We start from the raw sequence: 16,962 nt of genomic DNA on the forward strand, positions 1-16,962 counted from the left end.
AGGCGTGGCTGATTAACTCCCATGACACGTTGTATAGGGGCAGCTTGCCCTTTATGAGCACCTGGCGCCTCTGCCTGGCAGTTCCGCCGCCGGGCGGTGGGCCGCACCGCGAGTGTGTGGGAGGAGCAGACAACGTCAGCTGGGATGGGCTGGGGGGCAAAGATACGCCATCAGCCCCCAGTTCGCCCTTGAGGGTCCCTTCGGTGTTGGATGATGCGTCGAGATCCTTCCCGCCCCATCATGGGCAAGCACGTCTCCGGGGACGACGGGGATTGGTCATGCTGACACCGCATGCCTGGAGGCGGTGGACATGGAGCGCGCCATCGGCATGTACGAGGAGCTCCTAGAGTTGGAACGCCTCGGTGGTGCCTTTGGTGTGCGGGCGGGAGTGGGTCGTTTCACGCGGCCTGAGCTCCCTGAGCCTAGGGAGGGCTCGAGGTGCCCTTGCGCGGATGCGGAGCGACTAGGGCTTGGAATGCTAGGTTCTAAGCGCCCGGGGATATTGAGGTGAGTCGTGGTCGTACTCTTTTGTTTTCGTTGCCCCGTCGGAGCCTGGTACTTACCCTTACCTCTTCTGTAACGTGGGCCTACGTTTGGACATTCTGGTGTTGGCACCCCAGAAAAGGCTCGCTGTTCGGCGGCCGTTGGCCAGTACCGTGGCAGGTGGGGGCACTGAGGCCTCCATGACTCTTGTGATAGGTGTGCTGGTGGTGCTCATGCTGATTGCGGAGCAGTCGATGGTTGTTACGGCCTTGGCGGCCGCGACATAGTCCGAGCTGCAGTCAGCGCGGGCGTGTGCGCCCTTGGCGGAGCGGCCAGAGGGAAGGCAGACAAAGGAGGTTTCGCCCGTGGTGCGCTCATCGGGCGGAGTGGACCCTGTGGCCGCTAAGGGAAGTGGAGGCGCCCGTGGTTTGGCGGACGGAGTAGGGCGCGTTGGCGGTGTCTCTGGAGGCTGAGGTGGCGGGAAGGTCGCTTGCGTCGTCGTCGTTGGTCTTGCTAGCCATCGTTGAGGGTTGAGGCATAGCGCCACGTAGGGTTATCGCCGAGCTGCCGACTGGTAATGACGATCAGGTGCCCTAGCCCCTGGAGGCATGGTTGGGCCCCGCATGGATCTAGGGTATTTGCAGAGCCCGTGGGCTCCGCCATTCGTCCTCGACGATCCTGCGGAGGAGGTGGACTGATGCAACTTCTAGGCCACCGTCAGGGGTGTCATGTTCGGTTTGGGTGGTTCGCCGCTCGCTGAGCAACACGGCCCCCACTTATAAGATGTGATGAGTTTGCTGTTTCGTTCTCCGTGTCGCCATCCCGATGCTCTTGACTTGGACCTTCTTTTCATGCCTTGATGGCCATGAGCCAAGGGAAGTCCCAGTTCATCCACTGGCTCATGGCGGCTTGGGATCACCAGACTGTGGAGCTAACCCATGCTCGCAGGGACGCTGACAAGGCAGAACAGACTGCCTCGTACTATCTGGACCAGCTGTTGGAAGATGGTGAAGAGATCAAGGCACTGAAGGAGTGCAGCGAGCTCTGTCGGAGGGACAACGAGGCGCGCGAGCGGGCCCATGAGCTTCTGTCCTTTGCCGTGGACAGTGAGTCAAAGTTGGCGGCGGAGACTAAGCTCACAGCCGTTGAGGTGCAAGCACATTAGGATGTCGCGACGATTGTGTGCCTGCACCAAGGGGGATGATCTGCGTCAAATCGTTGATCAGATTCGTTCGGAACGCGCCACGGCTCGTCGCGAGCATGACTGGGCTAGTTAGGAGCGCAAAGCTGCCTAGCAGCGGGCTGCTTCCCTCCAGGGCGAGTTGGAAGAGGAGCGAAGCTGGAAGCAGGATTCCTGTGCTTGGGATGGTGGCATCGGAGTGGGGCCGCAGCGTGGGTTTTGGGGTGCGACTTTTTGCCGTTGATACGGCATCCGACGCCATCCTCGGTCCCCACACACTATTGTATTGGCTGGAACTGTGTGCTTCGGTTTCCTATTGCCAAGCCTCCAACCACTTCCGCCTTAGGTTGGGAGGGCCTAGCTTGTCTTCCCTTCTCACGCCCTCGTGGAACGTGGGAGGGTTCTCACCTAGGACGCGCTTGCGGCTTGCCCTTTTTGGGGATCGACGTGTTCGTGTTCCGCCTTGGGGTGGTTGCAGGATCGAAGGTGGCCTCGCCGCCGGCCGCTAGGATCTAAGGGGGGGGGGGTCGGTCGCGGATGGAGGCCACGAGGTGCTCTGCCATCCTGTCGAGCTTGCTGCTCGTGGGGTGTGGAGACGCGAACCGCACCATAGGGCGTCCTACGTGGTTCGTATTTTCACGCGAGCTGAACGGGGGCATCGCCCAGGTGAGGTTTTCTGGCGAACGACACAATGCTAACCTGCCCGACACTGTTGCGAGCTTGCGCCCTTGGATGTAGCCTGACGCAACCTCGGTTTGCGCGAGAACGTGCCAACTCCCGTACTGCGGGATGATGCCGTGGTACGGACCCTCCACGTGTGGGGTGGTGGTGGACATCGGGTTCACCATGGGCCTGGGCATTTATTGCACGACACTGGGCTTCGCTCCTAGCCGTCGGGCGAAATGAGAATCCCTTCAGGGGATCGGGCGAGGCGGGGACCTCACACAAGTCGTCGGGTGAGGAGTGGGAGCCCATGGTGTCGGCAAGGCGGGACCCGCACCCTGTTTGTTAGGGAGGGCACGGATCACGTCCCATCCCTTAGACATGGCTGGCTCGATGCCTTCAGGGGTCGGGCGAGGCGGAACCTACGCCCTAGCCGTTGGGCGGGCCGGGGTTCTCACCGAGGCCTTTTAGGACGTCTTGGGCTTCTCTTTCGAGGGCCCAAAGCCATGTTTTGGCCATGTTCATGAATCGCCCTAACGACGCCGTTGGCCTGCTAAGGCCTTTCTTCCTGGGCATCCCAAATATTGATACCCGACATGTACTGTCTTTTTTTTTTCATCTAGATCTTGTGAGATATCTAGGCTACCCCAACTTGCTTGGAAGCTGGGTTTTGGGATTAAATACCTATTGTTGTATCTTTAGGGTGAGATTGGCCGAAGAAGTGGAGGTGACAACGTGCTAGAAAGGGAAGGGTATGCCGTTGCTGCCGGTTCTGCATTAGGATTTGTTGCCTTGGGTGAGTTCCATTTTATGACAAATATTCCTATTGCGTTTTTGAAGTAACATGCTTGCAGAAAAGTAACAAACAGCTTTTCATAGGTCATGGCAATTGTGCATTTGAATTCATGGATACTTTCCTAGATCGACTTTTTGAATATATTGGCAGTAAAGAAGTCTACCATGTAAGTTTTGTTTCATAGCCTTATGTGCTTCATAAATATAATGTTTCTGTTTCTCTCTTAGGATGTGGAGTCATTAAGGATACACTACTCCTGTACTTTGATTTTTCAGAATATGCCACTTTATGTCTTGTTTCATTGATATTATTAAAATTCTACTTTGAGCAGTGGCAAATCATGTAGGCCCCGTTAGGATATTTGTTTCTTGATTTCATGGTAAGTATACCACCTTTAGGATATTTGGTTCTTGATTTCATGATAATTATTTTATTCACAGTTATCATTGGTCCTACAATAGTGATAACATTGTTGCGCAGCTATTAAAATGATGAATCTATGGATCCAAATATTTAATTTAACTAATTGAGATCAGGATCTGAAATGTGATACATAAGATGGAGCAAAAGAAACTATTTAGTAACCTCATCATACCTTACACTAAATCCAAACTAAAGTAGGTACCAGTGAACATGTTGCACTTCTAAGTGGTCTTGGATGGAATGACCTTGTATTAAATAGTCAAGGTGAATATGCTATACAGCTACACTGAACAAGATGCCCCTCAAAGATTGGTTCGAAAGATGCCAGTTTGCAATCTAGGGCAGTTGAGTCGTGTGTGATAGCTACGTGCTAGAAGTTTGAGTCTGTGTAATTGCCTCACTCATATTTGGTCCCCGTATGAGTGGGGATCCTGTTGAGGATCGCCCTTTCTCTTTAATACAATGAAACACACCTCTCCTGTGTGTGTGTGTGTGTTTGTGTGTGTTTTTTAAAATAATAATTGATTTAGCAGCAAGCTGGTAGATATTGGTGATATGTATCCAGTTTGGTAGATATTTGCAGCAAGCGTTTTCTTCCATAGAGATTGTATCCATTTTGGTGATGGAAGGTGGATAGTGAGCTTCAGTAAGATCTTTACTAAGCTAGGCCTTTAAATGAGTAAGGGTCCCTTTGGTTGGGCTTTTGAACCTGCTTTTGCTTTTGTAAAAGCCAAAAGCCAACCAAAGGGCCCAAAAGCCACAAGTGCTTTTGCCCAAAAGCAGCTTTTCTCGTAGTACAAATCCAAAAGCACCTCACCCCCTGCTTTCACTGACTTTTGGGATCCGTTCAGTTTTTTTTCCAAAAGCCACAAGTGACCAACCAAATGACTTTTGGATTTCTCAAAACCCACATCCCACAGCAGCTTTTCAAAAGCTCGAAGCTCACAGTAGCTTTTCCAAAAGTCACAGCCCAACCAAACACACCCTAAGTGACTAACCCCTCTTCACAACAGCACTGAAAGAATGGCTGCTTTGGGGGAGTTATCTTTCCCTCTAACCTCTAACTCGAAATCCGACGACGGAAGCTCGGGACGGAGCCGTATGATGCGGCCTATCCCCCTTTCAAAACCGTTTGTCTCTTGTTTGTCTCGGCGAATCCCCGGTGTCTGTTTGGTTGACTGCATGAGGGCCAACTTGCACTTTTGGGTGTGTACAGAGAACGGACAGATGCAAAATGAAAATCATATGGCACCCAGTATGGTGCGTGTGCTGGACATTCTGGCCATTCTTTTTCTTGAGCAATGCAGGAGAGCCATGTGTCATTTCATTTTAAGAAGAAAAAGTACATAAAGGGGCGTGTGTGTGTGAGTGTGGGGGGGTTAAAACGTCCTAGTACAGACAGCCCCTACCAAAAAGGAAAGAGTCAAGTCATTAATGATCTACGACGAGCGACCTAGCCAAAAGCCTATGCAACGGATGGCCCTGCCAAGCACCATAGGGCAGCCTCATTGGCAACCGAATGAAGCAGCACCTCTACGTTAGGCCTAGCACTCTCAAACACAAGCATTTTGGTGCTTCCATATTTCCCAAGCCGCTAGGATAATAAGGGTATTATAAGGCCTTTGCGCTCAACTCTGGGAACACCCATATAGTACAACACCACCAGCTGGAGAAACGATTGTTCATTCCCTGAGGAGCCAAAGCTAGCAGGTTCAGTCTCTCCAAAATTAAGGCCAAGCTGGCCGAGCAAACACACAAGAGACCCGGATGTTTTGGATATTTTCCTCCGCCTAATCAAAAGCGGACACACTGCCGGATGAGGAAGCCCGCGCTTAGCTAGACGATCAGCTGTCCAGCACCTGTTCTTGATAGCCAACCAAATGAAGAATTTATGATGCAGTGGTGCCCAACTTCTCTAGATGCGCTTCCAAGGTGCAAACCTAATGCTCCAATGAAGAAAGCATTCTACGCTGACTTGCTGCTATATGGCTCCAAATTGGTTAGCTTCCACCTATGCTGATCAGGGATCTCTGGTTGTAAAACCAAGCCTACCAGATCCCAGATGTATAAATATTCTCTGAGCACTTGCACAGATAAAGCCCCTCTAATATCTGCAACCCATTGCCTATTATCCAAGGCTTGAGCTACTGTACGTTGTTTCACTGCTTGTTTGGGGATCAGCTTACATAAATTCGGTGCTAGTTCAGATAAAGTCCTGCCTTGCAACCATCTATCCAACTAGAACTTGGTTGATTCTCCATTGCCAACTATGGTTTCTACTGCAACATTGAGAGGGCCCTAGCCTTTCCTGGCATTTGGATTGGCAAACCTGTGAAGAACGTGATGTATCTGTTTTTTGCGCCCAAAGCCACTTGATGCGGAGCGCCCAGCCTAGAGCTTCAAGGTTATGAATTCCAAGACCACCATACGTAGGGGACGCTGGACATGCTCCCAAGACAGGAGACAATTTCCACCATTGCTTTCTCCCTACCCTGCAAAAGAACCCCCTGTGCCGTCTATCAATTGGCTTGATCACCCATTTAGGTAAATCCATATTGATCATAAGATAGATGGGAATTGCTGTTAAGACCACTTTAACCATGATCAAACAACCAGACTTGTAACTTCAAGATTTATTCTGATGGAGGGAAATTTGATGGTGCTATAGAGATTTTTTGTGGGAATGTGTGCTAAACTGTCTATCTCATTATTGGGCCCAACCCTAGAAGGGTGGCTGTATAACAGAGTCATACAAGGGCCTCATGGGCCTACTTATACTCACACTCTAACACCCCCCGTAGTCTTAACTACCGTCGCAGCGGAGTTAACAGACTGGACACGAAAACACGGGATACCCTTGGTGAAGATGTCGGCGAACTGGGAGGTAGTCGCGACGTGGAGGACTCGAACATCGCCGATGGCGACGCGATCGCGGACGAAATGCAGATCGATCTCCACATGCTTGGTCTTCTGGTGCTGGACCGGGTTGGTGGAGAGGTACACCGCACTGACGTTGTCGCAGTAGACCAGTGCGCTCTGGGAGAGAGGGCTGTGAAGCTCGGCGAGGAGCTGCCGGAGCCAGGAAGCCTCAGCCACGCCGTTAGCGATAGCGCGGTACTCCGCCTCGGCACTGGAGCGGGAGACGACCGGCTGGCGCTTGGACAACTAGGACACCAGGTTGCCGCCTAGGAAGACGGCGTAGCCGGAGGTAGAGCGGCGAGTGTCCGGACACCCGGCCCTGTCGGCGTCAGTGTAGACGACGAGCTCGGTGGAGGACGACCGTCGGTGAAGGAGACTGAAGTCTACAGTGCCGCGGAGGTAGCAAAGGATCCGCTTGAGAGTGGTGAGTTGTGGCTCCTGGGGATCATGCATATGGAGACATATCTGCTGAACTGCATAGGTGATGTCCGGCCGGGTGAAGGTGAGATATTGAAGTGCACCGGCAAGACTCCGATAGGCAGTGGGATCTGTCACTGGTGTACCCTCTTCCTCTGATAGCTTGCCCTGTGTGTCAACTGGAGTGGAGCAGAGCTTGCAGTGAGTCATCCCAGCTCGCTTCAGGATATCAAGAGTGTACTGCCGCTGGTGAAGAAGTAATCTGGCAGAATGAGGCTCAACAGTGACCCCGAGGAAGTGGTGGAGCGGACCCAGATCATTCATAGCAAACTCCTGCTGAAGAGAGGCGATGATCCGCCGAAGGAGTGAGTCACTGGTGGCTGTGAGGACAATGTCATCAACATAGTGCAGCAGGTATGCAGTCTCAGGCTCTCAGCGCCATGGTGATTGAGGTGACAGATGAACAGAGAAGTGTCTGACTTGGCCTCCACAAACCCCAGAGTCAGTAGAAAGGTAGCAAACTGATGGTTCCGCACCCGGGGGGCCTGCTTGAGGCCGTAGAGAGACTTGTTGAGCCGACACACCATGTTGGGACGAGAAGAGTCAACAAACCCCGCCGGCTGGCTGTATTAGACTGTCTCAGTGAGAATGCCTTGGAGGAAGGCATTCTTGACGTCCAGCTGATGCACGGGCCACCCGCGCGTGAGAGCCAGCGAGAGGACCGTGCGGACGGTGGCAGGCTTCACCACCTGGCTGAAGGTCTCGTCGTAGTCAACACCGGGGCGCTGAGTAAAGCCCCGGAGAACCCAACGAGCCTTGTACCGCTCAAGAGTGCCGTCAGCCCGGCGCTTGTGGGTCCAGATCCACTTGCCGGTGACGATGTTGGAGCCCGGCGGACGAGGGATCAGATCCCAGGTCTGGTTGGCGAGGAGGGCCGTGTACTCCTCTTCCATCGCGCGGCGCCAGTGAGGGTCCAGCAAGGCCTCGCGGACGGAAGAGGGTACCGGGGAGACCTGCGAGTCCCCGGGCATCGTCGCAAGAGCCCGGGGCTGCAAGGTACCAGCCGTGTGTCGCGTCACCATCGGGTGAACATGACGCGGGTGTCGGTGAAGAAGCGGAGGGTGGTACACTGGCGTCGCGACCCGGGTAGCTAGGGGCCTCGGCGGCGGGGTCGGTGTCGCCGGTGGGGAAGACGTCGCCGGTGGCGTAGGTGACCCCGGCGAAGAGGGGGCCACCGGCGTCGACGGAGGCAGCGGCGCCAGCCGGGCACGTCATTGGTAGACGCGCACCGGCCGGGCGAAGCGTGCCGGTGGGGTCAGAGTCCCTGGTCCGAGTCCCACGATGGGGGCACGTCACTGGTAGACGCGCACCGGCTGGGCGAAGCGTGCCGGCAAGGCCGGAGTCGGAGGCGCCGTCCCGGGACCTGTGTCGTGCGCAGGGGCCGGGCCGGAAGGTGACCCCTCGGGACCCGGGCAGGGTAGAGGCCCCGGGGTGTCACGGACGATCGGCGGCGGAACAGAACCTGCAGGAAACACCGGCAAAGGTGGCTTGACCACCGGGTCAGTGGGAAACACAGAGGAGAGGTCAAGCTCCAAGGTGGAAGCGGGAGTGGTGGTGGAAAAGGGGAAGACAGACTTATCGAACACCACATGACGAGAGATGAGGACTCGACGAGAGGTAAGGTCGTAGCACCGGTACCCCTTGTGATCCGGGGAGTACCCAAGGAAGACACAAAGAGTTGAATGGGGAGCCAGCTTGTGAGGAGCGGTGGTAGTGGTGTTCGGGTAACACGCACACCCAAAGACTCGAACGTGATCGTAGTGAGGAGGGGTACCGAAGAGAGCGTGGTGTGGCATGGGAGCTGGGCAGGCAGCGGAAGGAAGGCGGTTAAGGAGGTAAGTGGAGGTGTGCAAGCTCTCGGCCCAGAAGCGAGTAGGAAGTGAGGCCTGAAGCAGCAGAGTGCGCACGGTGTTGTTGGTGGTGCGTATCATGCGCTCAGCCTTGCCGTTTTGAGAGGAGGTATACGAGCAAGACATGCGCAACTAGACACCGTGAGAGAGAAAGAAGGCGTGGGAGGTGGAGTTATCGAACTCCCGACCATTGTCACACTGGACAGCCTTGACGGTGAGGTCGAACTGTGTGGACACCCAAGCGAAAACGTGGATAAGCGCGGGGAAAGCATCAGACTTCGCACGTAAAGGAAAAGTCCAGGAATAATGTGAATAATCATGCACCACCACAAGATAGTACTTGTATCCAGAACTACTGATGACAGGAGATGTCCATAAGTCACGATGTATAAGGTCAAAAATGCGGGCCGCATGAGAAGAACTATGAAAAGGAAGACGAACATGACGACCCAATTGGCACGCATGACACAAATGCTCATCGTGAGCCCGAGTACATCGAATATCGGAACTACGACTAAGCTGCATTAGGGCATCATGTCCAGGATGGTCGAGACGCCGGTGCCAAGTAGTGGAGGTAGTGGTGGCGAAGGCAGCTGACAAAACTGGCGAAGGAGGCAAGGCAGATGCCGGAAAGCGAAGAGTGTAAAGGGGCCCCGTGCTGTCACATCGGAGCAGAGGACGCTGGGAAGCCAAATCATTCATAGTAAGACCAGAAGAGTCAAACTCCACAGAACAAGAATTGTCAGCTGTAAAAAGACGAATTGAAAGAAGGTTGTGAACCATAGAAGGAGCAACAAGAACGTCAGGAAGATGAAAGGAACCATGGGGGCCGGTGGCACCCACAGGACAGGAAGACAATACCCATTTGCGACCATAATGGACGAAGGGAGAGAGGAAGATGGAGGGTGAATAGAAGAAAGTATACCGGAGTTAGGAGTGGTGTGGTAAGTAGCCCCAGAGTCGGCGATCCACTCCGACCCAACTGGAGGTGTCAGGGCCATGGTGCTGAAGGAGTGGGCCAAGGCCGCCTGATCCCAGCCGGTAGGCCCGGGCCACGTGGACGCAGGTGGTGCCATCCACGGGGTCACAGAGGGAAACCCCGAGGAAGCACCAGCGAGCATGGCCGGCGACGGCCGTGGCTCACCATCGGGAGCCTGGAACGGCCACATGGAGATGCGCCCTGACCATGGGTGTGGAAGGATGGCCAGGGTGCACCCCATGGGGGCGGCGGCGTCGTGTTGCCCCCACGACCTCCTCCACGTCCCCCGCCACGGCGACGGTGGCCGCCACGGCCCTCCCAGACCCGCGCGGCCCGGGGGGAAGAGGACCAAGAACTGACGACTGTGGTGGCGGGGCAGGACGGGGCGGAGGAGTGGCAGCGGAGCAGTCGAGGACGAGGACCCCGGGGCAAAGGTGGACCCAGGCTGGAGGCCCTGAGTAAGCTCCTCCATGGCAAGGTCGTCACGGACCTGCATGAAGGTGGGGAAGGGCCGCTGCCGGGTGATCCACGTTCGGAGGTAGGAGTAGCGGTCACAGAGCCCGCGAAGGACGTTGAGGACCAAGATACGGTCCTCCACGGGCTAGCCGAGGTCGTCGAGAGAGTTCGCCATGCCCTTTATCCGGCGGCAGAACTCGCTGACGGAGAGGTCGCCCTGGACGAAGGTGCGGAAGCTCGCGTCGAGTCGCAGTGCTCGGGCCTCGGCGTTGCCCAGGAACTGGCCCTCAAGCGCCAGCCAGGCCCCGCGAGCGTGCGGAGTGTTGCAGACGAGGTCGTGGAGGTCGAGGGATCGTCCCGAGGATCCAAGAGAGGACGATGCTGTCGAGACGCAGCCACGCGGGGGTCTGGACCACGACCGAGGCGTCGACGAGGACGTGGTCGTCGAGGGCGTAGCCGCGGAGGGTGAGGAGGACCAGATCCCGCCATCGGGCGTAGGAGGGCGACTCCGGCTCGAGGACGACCGGAACGCGGAGGCACGCGGGGGTCTGGACCACGACCGAGGCGTCGACGAGGACGTGGTCGTCGAGGGCGTAGCCGCGGAGCGTGAGGAGGACCAGATCCCGCCATCGGGCGTAGGAGGGCGACTCCGGCTCGAGGACGACCGGAACGCGGAGGCGGATGTTCTGGACACCCCCGGCCTGGTAGTGGAGCTGCGTCACGAGAGGATCAGCCGGATCGTGCCAGAGGACCGCGGTGTGAGCCAGGCGGGGATCGGCCGAGCCAGAGGAGGCCCCGACCTCGGGTGAGGCAGGGAGGACGAGGAGCTGCTCCGCTTCGGCGATCTGGCGGGCCAAGGCATTGGCCGCATCGCGCTCGCGCTCCCAGGCGATGGTGGCCTCATGTACACGGACCAAGCCCTCCTTTGCAGCGGCCCGGGCAGTGATGAGGGCGGCGGCGAGGTCGGAGTTGGGCCCCGCTGCGTGGATGTGGGAAGCCGATGGCGGAGGCGGGGCGGGGAAACGCAGGGTGGGTTGTTGGCGACGGGAGGAGTTGGCGGCCGGCCATGGTGGACGGCAGCGGCGGCGCGCCGGCCAGGGGCCGGCGGCGTCGCCAACAACAACCCCAGGGAGAAAACCTAAGCTGATACCATGCTAAACTGTCTATTGGGCCCAACCCTAGAAGGGTGGCTGGCCTCATGTATAACAGAGTCATACAAGGGCCTCATGGGCCTACTCATACTCACACTCTAACAATGTGTACCCCCTCCATCGAGCCCTCTTCTCTGGGACGCTGCTCGTTCTCCATGTACTGCGATCTCCATTAACTCCAGCGATCTTGGTGGCCTCTGGCTAGGGATGCTGGGTAGGTTGTGGTCCCACTTGGTGGTGGGTGGGACGGCGAGGAGTTAGGGGTGCTGCCTGCCGCAGTGGTGGGGGACAGCTGTTGGGCAGGGATGGAGGCAGGGATGTCATGCTCGGAGTGCTTAGCGATGGTCGTGGTGGAGGCTTGAGACCGGGATCCATGAGGAGGGGGGAGATGGAGGAGGTAAGCTTGTGGGGGATGGGATGTCAGGATGAGAAGGTTATCGCATGATGGCTCATATAGCAGCAAATCGGCCTATGCTGCCTTTTTTGTTGGATCCATCAAGTTTGGTTCTTGGAGAAGGATCTGGAAAACCTGGGCTCCTCCCCGCTGCAGGTTTTTCATCTGGTTGGTGTTCCACAACCGGGTTTGGACAGCTGATCGTTTAGCAAAGAGGAACCTTCCCCATCCTGAGGCTTGTCCATTTTGTGATCAAGAAGAAGAAACAATAAATCATTTGTTAGTGGGCTGCGTTTTTGCTCGACAAGTCTGGTTTCTGGTTTTCCAACACTTGGGGCTCCTGCAGTTGGCTCCACAACCTACGGTGACTCGTTTCTCTGGGTGGTGGAAGAAAACAACTTCTGATGTCCCCAAGGAAGCACGTAAAGGCCTCAATTCCTTGATTATTTTGGTCGCCTGGGAGATCTGGAAGCACCGTAATACTTGTGTCTTCGACAACATGAGGCCAAATGTTCAGGAAGTCCTTAGGGCCATTAGCTCGGAGGGAGGGATTTGGTGCTCAGCGGGGGCATCCAAACTCCAGGAGCTGGTCCTTAGGTTGCCTTCTGAGGCATAGGGTCTAGAGGTTATGGTCGTGTTTTGGCCTCTGAGTGGCGATTCTGTTTTCAGTTGTACTTTGTGTGGGGGTGTGTGAGTTGTGGGGTATGAGTGTGTTGTTTGGGTCTCTGTGACCTTTGTATGGGTCTCTATGACCTTTGTACCTTTTTTTCTTCCTTAATGAAATGACGCGCAGTTCTCCTGCGCTGTTCGAGAAAAAAACAGTAGCATTGCTTGAATTTTCCCACCACACATCAAAAAACAACTCTGAAGGCTGTGGACATAATTGTTGGATCCCAAAGTGTTGGAGCAAGTATAACCAAAACTGCCGAGCGAAGACACAAGAAACCAGCAGATGGTTAACAGTTTCCTCCTCTTGATCACAGAGGGGGCACTGTGCCGGATGTGGCAGCCCCTGCCTTGCAAGCCGATCAGCCGTCCAACACCTATCATGTGCCGATGTGTGACCAGCCACATGAAGAAACGACACTTGGGTGGAGCCCAAGATTTCCAGATTCTCTCATATGGGCCAAAAAGAGTGGCTTCTATGAAAAAACTCTCATAAGCTGACTTGGCCGAATACTGACCACTAGAAGAAAGACGCCAAATGTAAGCGTCTTCAACCTCCGGCTTCAGCTGAAAATCATAAAGGAGATCCCAGAGATTGAGAAACTCGTCCGTTACTTCCACTGTCATAGTACCTTGGATATCCAGAACCCAAGCATGATCAGTAAGAGCTTCTTTAACTGTGCGTTTATTTACTATCCTTTTTGGTATTCCAGCTAGAAGATCGAGGGGCTAGGTCAGCAATTAATTGTCCATTCAGCCATTTATCAGCCCAGAAAAGAGTGTTTGCCCCATTGCCAACCTCAGAGACAACTGCTAATCTGAAAAAGGCTTGGACCTGTCCAGGCACCTGGAAAGGAAAGTTCGCCCAGGGCCTATAGGGTTCCGTTTTCTGAAGCCAAACCCAGCGTATCTGCAGCGCCCATCCAAGATATTTCAGGTCTGAGATCCTAACCTGGTGGTGTATGTGCTGGAACTGGAATTGAGCATCTCTTCTTAGTGCAGGCACCATGGATGCATTGCATTTACCAGTCCCACTCGTAAGTCTCCTGTGCAGGTTTATCCACCATTCCACCCATATCGACAACTGAACGTCTCCACAGTTCCTTGCATTCGCCCATTTAGCCCACCAAACACACTTCTTTTCACTTCATTGCAGCCACTGATCCAGGATCCATGATACAGCTCTGCAGAAGGCAATCAAACACACCCTGAGTCGATATCAGTGTTTAATGTTTCTTTCTGTCTTTCCCTAACGTATTTACTGCCTCCCTGGATAACACGATAGTCAGAACATCTTCTACATGCTCCATGATGCTAGCTGGAAACCAGACAATGCAGACTGATTTCTCACTTATTTTATTCAGGGAGTCAATAGTTAACATGCTATTCGAAGAGTAATCAACGTCATGATTCTTTATTTAGGTTGATCAGTGTCATGATTCTTTACCTGCAATTTGTTATTTAGGTTTATCAGGTCATGATTCCTTACCTTTAATTCTGTTTTAAATGTTGATAATGTTCTCAGGAAAAGTACCTAAATGCAACAACTGCCGATGATCAAAGTTGCAACCCTGGACAGGTCATTTTTTTTTACTTTACTCAGTGATTTACAAAGTTCCATAAGCAGCTGTATATTTTGAATATGTTTCTCTATCTTGTCTTTTTGAACAGATGATGGATGGAACACAAATAAATGTTGATGTTACTGCACCTGGAGCAATAATTGCTCTAACCTTGATATTTTTGAAAGTATGTTTTCTTAGTCACTTGGAATCTCTTCATACCTTTAGTTTTTTTGTGCAAGCAACACCTGATTTCTGTATTATTATGGCTGATATTACAGGCCGAGTCTGAGGAGATTGCAGCTAGACTCAATATCCCCAATACTTACTTTGATTTGCAGTATGTGAGGCCTGATTTTGTTATGCTTCGCATTATAGCCAGGAATTTAATATTGTGGAGCAGGTAATCTTGTGATTTCTACCTGAAGTCCTTGTGCGGCTTGATGACAGTAGCATGAAATGAGACTAAATAATTATGCCATTTTTTAGAATACAACCTACCAAAGGATGGGTTGATTCTCAAATTCCTGAAACAGTCAAGTCTGGTGTTTCCAACATGAGTGAAGGGACCATTGACAGTGATGAATTGGATGCTGAAGCTCTTTTTCAAGCTTATGTTAACATAGTGACTGGAGCATGTATTGCACTTGGTGAGTCTATTGTTTTTTGTGGTAGCTCTGACATGAGTCACTAACTGTTCGTGCTTCATTCATAATTGTAATATTAGTTTGGTTTGGTCTTTATATTGATATCAAACAACCAACAGTAGTCATTATTAAGTGGTTCTCTTGGGCTAGGCCTGCTAGTTATATGCTGGCTGGACAATTCTGTTATGCTGTTCTATTACTACAGATCTCCTTTGTTTTCTTTTCAGCATGGTTTACTAGAGATCTGATTGGTTGCAACATAACCTAAGTCAGCGTAAACATATGCAACGTCTTGGTGTTTGGTTGTTCTACATAGGCAAGCCGTATTTGGTAAAATTGTGTTTGGTTGTTTACATTTTGTTGCATGTAGTCACATCCACGTTCTAGTTGAGGTCTCATGTTTCTAGTAGAATTATGGGGGATGAGAATATTTGATTTTTGTGTGTGCATCGGTTTGTGCAAACCTGCATTGTCTAATACGACCAAATCCGACGTAGCTAATGCAGGTCTTCTTTGAGCAGACTCATTTTATGTTCTTGGAAACTGTTGATGCTTATTTTCTCTCACTGACCATTTGGCGTAACCAAGTACTCATGAACTTGAATTCATTAGTGTGTTGCTGAACCCATATTTGGTGAACCTGTAGAAGCCACACTTGTTATTCTCGTGGACGTATAAGACTCCATGTTTTCTGCCCTTTTACAAGCATAGCCAATTTGCAGGACTCAAGTATGCTGGCAGCAGAAATGGTGATGCCCAAGAGCTACTCTACGCTTACACTGTCCATTTTCTAAATGAGGTATGTGCATCCAGTTCAACTGTTACTGTAATGGTATATCGGTAATATAATTGCTGATTTTTATGCAGATTAAGCACATACCTGTTGAAACATCAAATATACTACCAAAGGGATTACTACAATACGTTGACCGTGGAACTCTTGAACTCTGCTTGCATCTTATTGTTCTATCTCTCTCTCTGGTGAGAAAGTGTTCATGTTTCTTTACATAGAATTGTTCCATAGTTTGGCCTCATAATGGGCTGGGTTCTCAAGTGGGTATTACATTGGATGAGTGAGACTAGGTTTATATTATATTTTCAACGGATTTGATTGAGTTGCGTGTAATAAAAAATTGGCTTTGAATGGGATGAACCCATTGTTTGGTGTTGGGTTTTCTATATATACTATGTAGCTACATGTCTATTGGTATGAAATAGGTTGAGTGTACTAGATGCTTTAGCTAGTGTAGGTTAATTTGTTGTGGGACTCACATGTTCAACTACATGTGCTAATTGGTATGATGTAGCTTTTTATTACATTAAAATTATTTACAACAAAATTTTGGTCAATTCACTAAAAATTTTCAGGTGTGAACTATGAGCTTGTAGCTTTAGCGTCCGACTTTTGATGGGGCTCATATGTTGACCTTGTCATGTAAATTGGCAGAGTAGTTTCATGTCACTTTGAATCATTTTCAACAAATTTCAGTCAATTTGCTAAAATTTTAAGGGATGAACATGAACCTTAGTTCCATGGTCTGGCTTTTGATGTGGGGCCACATGCAGATCTTGTAGCGCTAATTAGCACAAAATAGACCTAAGCATTTCTCGAGCCGGATCGAAAAAAATTCCATAACTCAGGCCAGACTGAAGACGATATTTTTTTTCGGGTTTGCATTTCACTGTCCCTGTCCACTAATAGCCGCAAGTTGAGCCAAGAGTGGTGGGCTTGGGCTTGGCCAAAAATGCTCGTCTAGTGCAAAGTAACTTCATTCTACATTTTTGTTTGATCATGCAGCACGAAGTAGCTCCCTAGCAAATTTCAGTCAATTTTTGATAAAATTTTAATTTGTGAACACAAGGTTTTAGTTCCAGGTCCAGCTTTTGATGTGAGTCCGCATGTTTTATTCAAACTCATACATTTTATGCAAACACATGGGGGTTGTAGTAGTGAACCCATGGGTTATACTAGGTGGGTTGGAACATTAAAATTTTGGGGGCTCGTTTAGCTGCACCGGTATCCACCTCAATCCACATGTATTGAGATGGATTGGGGCCTTGTTTGGATACCCTCGTGTCCATCTCATTCCACGTGTGTTGAGATGGATTGAAATGGAACTTAAACTAACTTACACTCCAATCCATCTCAACATATGTGGATTGAAGTGAATACACAAGTATCCAAACAAGCCATGGGGTAGTGGAAAATTAACCATCTCAATACACGTGGATTGACAGGCCTTGTTTACTTCCAAATAATTTTGCAAAATAGGAACAATAGCACTTTCGTTTGTATTTGACAAATATTGTCCAATC

General features: G+C 51.7%; 1 protein-coding gene across 3 annotated transcripts in view; it reads left to right on the forward strand.

Annotated features, from left to right (window-relative positions):
- The window catches only part of LOC8061339 (anaphase-promoting complex subunit 1), a 61,356-nt gene that overhangs the window by 30,499 nt on the left and 13,895 nt on the right, over positions 1-16,962 (forward strand). For 2 of the 3 annotated variants that reach the window (XM_021447941.1, XM_002439575.2), the window contains 8 exons: positions 3,029-3,122; positions 3,206-3,288; positions 13,963-14,016; positions 14,109-14,186; positions 14,281-14,402; positions 14,489-14,649; positions 15,369-15,445; positions 15,514-15,627. In XM_021447941.1, coding sequence (XP_021303616.1) covers positions 3,029-3,122; positions 3,206-3,288; positions 13,963-14,016; positions 14,109-14,186; positions 14,281-14,402; positions 14,489-14,649; positions 15,369-15,445; positions 15,514-15,627 — 783 coding nt within the window. The remainder of the gene's footprint in view (positions 1-3,028; positions 3,123-3,205; positions 3,289-13,962; positions 14,017-14,108; positions 14,187-14,280; positions 14,403-14,488; positions 14,650-15,368; positions 15,446-15,513; positions 15,628-16,962) is intronic. The other variant, XM_021447942.1, reaches the window with a different exon arrangement.

The sequence above is a fragment of the Sorghum bicolor genome, chromosome 9, assembly GCF_000003195.3.
Source record: "Sorghum bicolor cultivar BTx623 chromosome 9, Sorghum_bicolor_NCBIv3, whole genome shotgun sequence".
In the NCBI taxonomy this organism is placed as follows: Eukaryota; Viridiplantae; Streptophyta; class Magnoliopsida; order Poales; family Poaceae; genus Sorghum; species Sorghum bicolor.